Source organism: Populus trichocarpa, chromosome 10 (assembly GCF_000002775.5).
Source record: "Populus trichocarpa isolate Nisqually-1 chromosome 10, P.trichocarpa_v4.1, whole genome shotgun sequence".
Taxonomy (NCBI): domain Eukaryota; kingdom Viridiplantae; phylum Streptophyta; class Magnoliopsida; order Malpighiales; family Salicaceae; genus Populus; species Populus trichocarpa.
Genome location: NC_037294.2, coordinates 13,109,350 through 13,118,997, shown reverse-complemented (window position 1 = coordinate 13,118,997; position 9,648 = coordinate 13,109,350). Strand labels below are relative to the sequence as shown.

The window sequence follows — 9,648 nt, the reverse complement described above, 5'->3', positions numbered from 1 at the left end:
TTTCAAACCACAACCACAAGAGCTACCGCAATACCAAACACACAGTCATCATCTTTTACCGTCCATCACCATCATTATCACCGTTGATCAGCTGGAGGCCGCAATCACAAGTGGGGTTGCGTATGGACTAATTATGAATAAATATTTTTCAACTGGTTTCATAATTAACGGGGAGATTCCAAACCCCCGTTATGAGAGGCCCGGCATATACGGGTCCAGTACAAGTCAACGAAAGGAGTTAAGGCTATAAGCCAGAGTGGAAAACCAATCTGGATCACCGAGCCCAATAAGAAATCCAGCCCACATCTCATTCCAATCTCTTCCATTGCAAAAAAGTCACCATTTCTTTTTATTTGTTATCTTTTATTCTTAAAAATCCGTACCAACCTCCATTTTCTCTCTTTTTTCTTCTATAAAAAACAGAGACCAATCTCTTAGCCGCATCATCACGGTCTACCCGCCACCGATTCCTGGTAGACCCTGTAAAATACAACACGTGTTTTTTTACGACAGGGCCAAAAGCAAACAGCATGACAGACCATTTTTAATGGCAAAAATTATTTAGAAGAATTAAATTGTTAATATAATTTTTTGAATAGTATAAATATAATTTATATATATATTTTTTAAAAAGTTGTTTTAACAATTTATCTATATTTAAATATTTTTTATATATATTAAAAAAATTAAAAATTAGTTTTTTTGTTTTGATTTTTTTCTCTTGCCCTCTGGCAGAAGATGCTTTTTTGCCCCGTCTCTCTACTTCCATATTTCTCCGCAGCAGTCCGCTAACAAAAACACATGAAACAACTAATGAAAAACAAACACATGCGCTACTCAGTGGCATTTCAGTCATTGACGAGAAAATCTTGAAACGTGCTGAATCCTGGTTGCTTAGATGATCGCCCCTTTCTTTTCTTAGTGATTGAGAGTGTTTTGTTGTGTTCTAAAAATTGTTCTTCAAGGAGTTTGGTTTATTTGATAAAATAGAAGAAAAAAAAAGTAAATTGGTGAAAAGACTGAAGACAGACAAACAAAGGAAAAAAAAGAGAGAGATAAGACAAGAAGATAGAAGAGGAGGAATCGAAGATACTAGAGGGAGAGGGAGAGAAGGTCGATGGCTTGTAAATGTCCATTAAGAGCTCCTGCCTACTCTGCATCTATCACCACTAAGCTCTCTCCTTCAATTTTGTTCACATTTCATTTATCTCCTTCTAAACGACATCGTCTCACCACCTTCTCTTTGCACAATAGCAATTCCTTATCCTCTCCTATTTCTTCTCGTCGCAGACCTATTTCAGGTGTTAAAATACAGAAATCAAAGAATGCGATAGTCTGCTCTGCTTCGAATCAGAAGAAGAGACAAAGCTTAAATTTTAAGACATTGTTTGGGAAGAAATATTTGTGGCGGAGGATACTTTTCGCGTCTAGGAAAGTCAGGTCCATCATTTTACTCAATGTCATCACCGTTGTCTATGGTACGTTACCTTTTTTATTTTTTATTTTTATAACATCGCTGCTGCTGCTGCTGTTGTGGCGAATTGGAATTAATATATAATCAATAGGAGGCATTCATTGTAATCAATGCTGGTTCTTTTAAATTATCTAGATATTAAGGCTGATTTAGCATATGATAGATAGCGCAGAAATATGCTAGCTGACCCCAACTAGTTTGTGATTGGGGCTTTTTTGTTATTAATGTTACGTTCTTGATTTTAGATTTAAGCTTGCAATTATAGAGATTCCATCATCCATTTGAAATTTTATATATGTCCTTGTATAATATCCATATTACCTTTTGTGTTTTTTTATATTGCAGCGAGTAATATTCCAGTTGTGAAAGAAATTGAAGCAGTAATGGATCCAGCAACTTTCACTGCTGTGAGATTTGTTGTCTCTGCCATACCATTCTTGCCATTTGCTTTGCAATCATGGGATGATGCTCGAATCCGTAATGCCGGGATAGAGTTAGGGTTTTGGGTTAGTCTAGGGTACCTAACGCAGGCACTTGGTCTGCTCACATCAGATGCTGGTCGTGCATCATTTATATCCATGTTCACTGTAAGTTTCTTTATCAGCCTCTAGGTTGAATATCAATCAAAGTTTTTTTTTTCTGTGTGTTGGTAATTGTACTTAAAGGTACAAAATTGGGCGCATTTTTGTATGAATTTATCAGGTAATTGTGGTTCCTTTGCTTGATGGTATGCTAGGAGCAATAGTTCCTGCACATACCTGGTTTGGAGCTCTCATGTCCATTGTAGGGGTTGCAATGCTGGAATCCAGTGGGTCTCCTCCCAGTGTAGGTTTTCTCCTTGTTTTTAACGGTTGTTTCATTATTTTCATGTTTGTTGCATTTCCTTGATGATGATCAAAGTGGAAGACCAAGCATTCTTTGTATGTTAATTTTTCTTCATCTGGGTTGAATAAAAGGTAGCTTGGTTTTAACCTTTTATAATGGATTTGTATTTGCACATTGCCAGATTGGTGATCTCTTGAACTTCTTAAGCGCAGTGTTTTTTGGCGTGCATATGCTTAGAACAGAACATATATCAAGAAGCACAGATAAAAAGAACTTCTTACCTATTCTTGGATTTGAGGTGCGTGTACTGCCCAATTGTCCACACAACACAGAAATGTAGTCTGGTTATCTTCTTGCATGGTTTGAAAAACAGATTCTTCATTTAGGTATGTGTTATTGCTATCTCCTCAACAATATGGTATTTCCTTGGAAGCTGGTTTGGTGATGTCCAAACTTGTGATCCATCATCATGGACATGGGAAATGGTTTGGCATTGGTTGGCTGTTTTCCCATGGATACCTGCACTTTACACCGGCATATTCTCAACAGGGCTATGCTTATGGATAGAGGTACGATGAATTATTAGGTTCTCTCCTTAATTTGCCTACATTCCAAAGAAAACTGCAAAATTCTGAAATAAGTTTCTTCTCTTTGTTTTCTTTTTCCTTCCTCGTTCTTGTTTGTCATGCTGCTGTATTTCTGCATTTCAACCAACTTGAAAGAAGAAGAAAAAAAGGGAAAGCCCATCCAGGACTTAAACATAATGGCTTTTCACACTTAATTCTCATAAATTTTGTCCCAAGTAAATCACTGAACCCTCAATTGTACCTCTCCACTTATCCTTCCCAGCATGTTTCCAGGAAATTCCTCTTTGTTACTTCCCTTGCAAGTGCAACTGTTTCTGAATGCGCTTTACTAATTGTGATCCATCATTCTCTATGCTTGATAGTTTTTCCATATAGTCCTGTATAGTTTGTGTCTATTTTTGCTAATGTGATTTATAGATCTTTTGATGCCAATAGTTGAAAGAGGACTCATGATGAAAGATTCTTTGTTTTTCCTTTCCATGGAAAATTCATGTTTGTAATGTTTATGATTAAAAGCACCTTGGATTGTTCTTTTATATGTTTTGTGTTTCTTGGGGACTTTGTCTGTGGCAGATATACATAAAATTCTCCACGACTGCAGTTGGTTCATTTGGGATTTGGGCATTCATGATAACAAAAATTACAAATGCATATAAAAAACTATAATATTTTACAAGCGAGACAAATTTTATATGGTATCATCGAAACCATTATTGTGTGGATTCGATTTCAATTAAAAGTAAATGAGAAATCTGTTTGGGAAAGAAACTGAAATCTCCCAGTTCTCAGTGACCCTAACATGGCATGATGATTTGTGGGATCAGGATGACTCCTGCCTCTGGACTGAAACACCATTGTTGAGTTCAAACAACATGGCTTCATTCGGATTTAGAAAATTGTGCCTTTTAAGTGTTTTCCCGTCAAATAAAAGTAAATGTGATCATAATTTGCTCTATTTCTTAACCACACAGATGGCTGCTATGCGTGATGTTTCAGCAACAGAAACTGCAATAATTTATGGTTTGGAGCCAGTCTGGGGTGCGGGATTTGCATGGTTTCTTCTCGGTGAAAGGTGGGGTGCCACTGGTTGGATTGGGGCTGCTCTTGTACTTGGTAAAATCTTCAACCCTCTGGCTCTTGTTCGCTGTTACTTTCTATTTTTTGATTGCCATACTTAAGAGTGGCTCAGGATATGCTTAGAACATAAAGTCAGCCAATCAGTTTTCTTCTTTAATTTAGAATGCATACTATTCTTTCATTTGATTTCTTGATATTTAGATTAACAAGGTTATGCCCTTCTCAAGTTTATTTTTGCACAGACTGACCATTTCTTACCCTTTTTGGATTAAACCGCCACTCTCCTCTCCTCTGCCAGTTTAGCTTCATGGCTGCATTCATGTATCACTTCCTCTTTCTTTTGTCCTCCCAGAAAATTCATTTAGATGGAAAGAATATGTTTTTGAAAATATAACTATTTCTATAACCGAAAAGGTATGTGAGCTTAAGAAACAAAAAAAAAATAAAATTGATTTGGTTATTAAGTAAATGAACCCATAGATTATAGATTTTTTTCGGATGCTGTGCTTGATTCAAGAAACTGAAAAGAGCCACGTGTTTAACTTGGGGATAGCAAAATGTGGATATCATTATTACCTAGCTGATGGCATCCTAATAACTTGAACTGGGATGAGTACGTTGGCTTTCTTATCTAACTAATTAGGTGGTGAATGAGATAGTGTTATGCGTTGTTTTTTTAAAGTGTTTTTATATAGAAATACATTAAAATAATATATATATATATATATATATATATATATATATATAATTTATTTTTGACATTAACATATTAAAACAATTTGAAAATATATAAAAAAATCAATTTGAAACAAAATTTTTTTTTTTTCAAAATTTTCCCAAACTCCGATTGAAATGCCCCTCGAAACACCTCCTACATATCTTTACTTGCTTCTTGTTCCCTGATTGTTGATGTCGGGTGGTAATCTTTCAAAACTTCTTGTAGGTGGAAGCTTGATGGTGCAAATATGTGGATTATCATCATCTTCTAGTGTATCTGGCAAAGATGAAGTGAGAAGTGAGAAGGTGGATCACCTCCTGGTTTCCGATAAGCAAAATGATTTCTCTACCTCACCGGTTAGGGTCATTTCCAAAAAAGATGTTCCTAAAATATTAAAAAAGTAAGACACATCAGTACCCTTATCATCCCTTTCCCCTCAAATTTTATATCATCTTATATAGTTGTATAGCACCGAAGTCCTAATTTTGAATAGCTGCCGGAGGCCTGAGCTGGTGACCCCCGAAGCAAGACCCTGACATGTATATATGTGCATATAAATACATATTTATACAAGGAATGGAAAACAGAAAAAACAACTACATAATACTTGCTTTCTTGTTATCTCTCATTTCGTAATTTAAGCATTTCTTCTATGTTCTTGTGTTCTTGCTAGAATAAAGGAAACTCCTTTTTTTTTTTTTTTCTGTCCTCTCTCTGAGAAGAAACTCCTGTTATTACTTATTAGAGTGAAAGCTCTGCAGAAGATAAACTTACCGTGCCACTTGCATGTCCAATCGCTCTATAAGGTTTAGTAATCAAGCTGAAGTTTTTGGGCAGGCCTTGAAGATGTTGGAAAACTAAAATGCAGGTACCTGGAGTGAGGTAGGGTTATTTTAAAATGTTTTTTTTTATTTAGAAATATATTAAAATAATATTTTTTTTATTTTAAAAATTTATTTTTAACAGTAATACATTAAAATAAAAAAAAATATTAAAAAAATTAATTTAAAGCAAAAATAAATTTAAAAAATAAGGAAACGATTCAATTGCAATACTTTAAAACAAAAGTATGTGAACCTTGTTTTCTTTTATTTATTGATATTCAACCCTTTTAAATTTTGTAGGTATTGGTTTTTATATTCAAAGAGAGATTAACCTTCTAATTATTATAATACAATAAGAATTTGAATTAACTAGTTAAAATTTGCTCAGTGTATTATTCATTACTCAGTGTATTATTTATCCAAGATTTCTTTTGGCATGTCAGAGTTTATTTTTGCTTGCAAACAAAAATGAATTAATTTTGGCAATTCTTTCACCTTTTCAATCACAAGTCGGAATCTTCATTTGCCCCTTAAAAAAATCTCACAATACCTCATCTAAATTATTTAACGTCCCTTCGTTAAGATAAGGTCTTAGAAACGAATGGAGGCCTGATAATTACAAAGTCTAGGCCTAGTAATTACGAAGTCCTCTTTTTCATTGCCATTCAATAGCATACCCAAGTGGTTGAGGGTTTTATTCTCTGAATCCTCTTGAATTTTGCATACATTGACCCATATATTTACAAATAGATTGTAAATTTCCGAGATCGTTAAATGGTCTTTGAATTTCAGAGATAAGAAATTATTTTTAAGCTCTTGGGATTTAAAGGTTTTTTTTTTTTTTTTACATTAGTCCGTATGTCTTGAAGCCAACACAGTAATCCCTAGAGTCTTACTGCGTGGTTAAACAGGTCCCAACGGGGCCTGTAGTTTGACTCTCTCTCTTGTTTTCGCGGCTAAATATATGTGCTTGGCACTAAAACCAGACCTAAGAACGCCATCGTATTTCGATGAAAAAGAAGACGAGATCTGAATGATTCGGCTGAAGATTTCACTTGAAAGCTTTTGTATTACATTCAAAATACATCATTAATTAATTTGATTACTTGTTCGTAGTTACGGCAATAATTAAGGATTTAGTACAATTATGATCCTAAGATTAGCTTTTTACCTTAAAGAAGCGAATAGCATTATTCACTTCATTTCAAATCATTTTTAAGTGATCGTAAAGGACATTTATTACTGATTTCATGAAATTAACCTGTGTTTTTTCTTTTCTTTTCTAATTTAACTAATTGTCCCATATATATACCAGTTATTAATTAATAATACTTTTCATCGTACTAAATTCATCATCAAATTTTCTCATCCATGCGACAAACTAATCTTGAAGCCTCCAATTGTAGCTAGGATCTTTAAACCACAAAATTAATTAAGGAATTAATTGCCGGAAATTAAAAAAATAGAACTTTAAATGGTGGGAAATTAGTTATATCGCCACTATCATTGTCACTCTATAGTCTGTACTAGCTTTGATACTCGCGCGATGCCGCGGGTTATTTTTTTTGTATAAAAAATATTAAAAAAAATAAAAATTTAAAAATATTGGGTTTTTCTGCAAAGTTATACCCAAGAATCTTGGGTTTGGCTACAACGCCTGACCTAAGAGTAATATTTATAATATTAATAATAAAATTAAAATTGTATGACCCAAGTTTAAGTGAGTCTGGCTGTAACACCGGACCCAAGAATACTGGATGTGGATCTGGCTATAAGGTCGTGTCATAAAAGTGTGATAATTAAATAGATTAATTAAAAAAAACAAAGCACAAAAATTAACAGGAAGAAAAAAACTAATGAAGAAAAGGAAAAAAAAATGAATTAATTGGGTCAACCTTTTAAACCAGATTATCCCGTAAAACCTGGGATTTGCGTTATAAAAGTTTGATAACTAAATATAAAAAAAAATGACGGGTTTACCTAGAATTAACCGGGTTAACCCATTAAACCAAGTTAACCCGTCAAGCCCAGGATACGTGTCATGAAAGTATAAAAGTCTGATAATTAAATAAAAAGAAAATTAACTTTAACAAACTAAACTAAATGAAAAAAATAACTCGTCAAATCAGGTTAACCCATCAAACCCGAGATTCGTATAATGAAAATCTGATAACTAAATAAAAAAAAATTAACATTAACAAACTAAATAAAAAAAAATCATAAAAAAATTAAAAAGAAAAAACAAAAGGAAAAAACAATTATATAATATAATACAATATAATAATAATAATAATTATAATTATAATGAAAAAACGTGGGGAAAATTTCAAAAAATGAAAAAAAAAGTGGGGAAAGCTAAAGCTAAAGCTAAATTCTCAACCAACTCAATATTGAAAAAAATAAATTTAACCAAGATAATTTTTTGAAAAAAACATGTGGGAAAAACACTGTAGCCAAACAAAAATCATGTAAGGGAAACACTGTAGTAATCCATAATGTTTTTTTTTTTAAAAAAAAAAGCTACAAAGCTAATCTCTCAACCAGCTTAATATATAAAAAAAGCCGACAAAGGTTATCTTAAAAAAAAACAAAGAAGTCAATTTTGGGTAAAAGAAATGAAAAAAAAATGTACAAAAAAGGAAACAAAAGCGAAAAAAAAACACGTGGGGAAAGCTACAGTGTTTTAAAGAAAAAGACAAAAAATAATAATAATAATAATAATAATAAAATATGTAAAAAATGACAATTTTGGAAAAAAAGAAAAACTACAAAGCTATATTATCAGCCAGCTCAATATTGAAGAAATAAATTCGATAAAGATAATTTTTTAAAAAAATATATTGGGGAATTTTTTTTTTTAAAAAAAAACTACAAAGCTAAATTCTCAACCAACTTAATATAAAAAAAATAAAATCTACAAAGACCATTTAAAAAAAAAAGAATAAAGAAATCATTAAAAAAAAGAAAACAATGTATGAGAATATTATAGCAATCCATAATGTTTTAAAGAAGAAAACTATATAGTTAAATTTTCAACCAGCTCAATATTTAAAAAAATTTAGCAAAGATAATTTTGAAACAAAAAAATTAAGAAAAAAAACGAAACAAAAAAAAGAAGAAGAAATCAATTTTGGGTAAAAAAAGACCATAAAAAAACATGTTAAAAAAAAAAACAAAACCAAAAAAATAACTAAAACAAAAAAAAAAAAACTGCTGCTACAGTAAAAAAAAAACCGACGTGTTTTAGAGTATTCTATAATAATAATACAGACCATCACAGTTATATATATTGGCCACTTATTATTTAATTTTTGTTTTCTATATGATATATCACATCAAATCATCACAATATATATTGGATTTGGCAAATCCAAGTGATAGTGACGTTATAGTGTCTGTCACCTGCTCAACTACTCGGGCCTTACATTTTTTGCATGGGCTGTACATTATCGATTATAATAAGTTTGAAGATTTTTCTTTAAGAAAATCTATTTGGTAGGGATTGCATGGATTTTACATGTTTTTTTTTATTGGAGATTGCTGGAGATGAATTCGCTGAGAAAGGAACACGATAATTGAATAGATAGACGGAAAAGCTAACGAATGCTCTAATGTTAAATATTAATCCCAACCTACTTTTCAATGCTCAGTTTTCTATTCACTTATTTAATGGTAAGCTAAACAATCATTTATGTGTATTACCCACACAAAATCAAAGAAAATGTCTTGTAATCTACCAACTCCATTGTTAATTAATTCAGAAATCAAACAGGTACAGAAGGCATGCAAGCCAGCTGTAAGCAGAAACTGAGTGGCTAGTACACAGAGACAAGTCAGCCAAATTGCTTTTCTCAAATATTGTCTTCTTTTAAGATATTGAATATATTACAGAATCATGGCTCTGTAAGGTAAGCTGGAGACAGTCGCAGAACTCAAAGGTCTACAATCTATGGAAGAGCCAAGCCCACCAGGTGATATACAAGCAGCTAATGCACATCATGGTAACTGGGAGACTGATGGCGTAGGTACGGTTACAGCTAATCAACAATTGCAAAGAGGAAAGATCAAATCCAATCCATAGAATAAGAAAGAAAAAAAAAATAGACAAATAAATATACATACGTAAAAGGAAAGAAACGACTA

The 9,648-nt window shown here is 32.5% G+C and overlaps 1 protein-coding gene across 1 annotated transcript; it reads left to right on the top strand.

Moving 5' to 3' along the window:
* Nucleotides 1-803: 803 nt before the first annotated feature.
* On the top strand, nt 804-5,302 carry LOC7459776 (uncharacterized). Its single transcript, XM_002315841.4, has 7 exons — nt 804-1,478; nt 1,820-2,061; nt 2,177-2,299; nt 2,481-2,597; nt 2,686-2,868; nt 3,858-3,999; nt 4,907-5,302. The coding sequence occupies exons 1-7, from the start codon at nt 1,118-1,120 to the stop codon at nt 5,083-5,085; spliced, it is 1,347 nt and encodes a 448-aa protein (XP_002315877.2). The 5' UTR covers nt 804-1,117; the 3' UTR covers nt 5,086-5,302.
* Nucleotides 5,303-9,648: the final 4,346 nt, after the last annotated feature.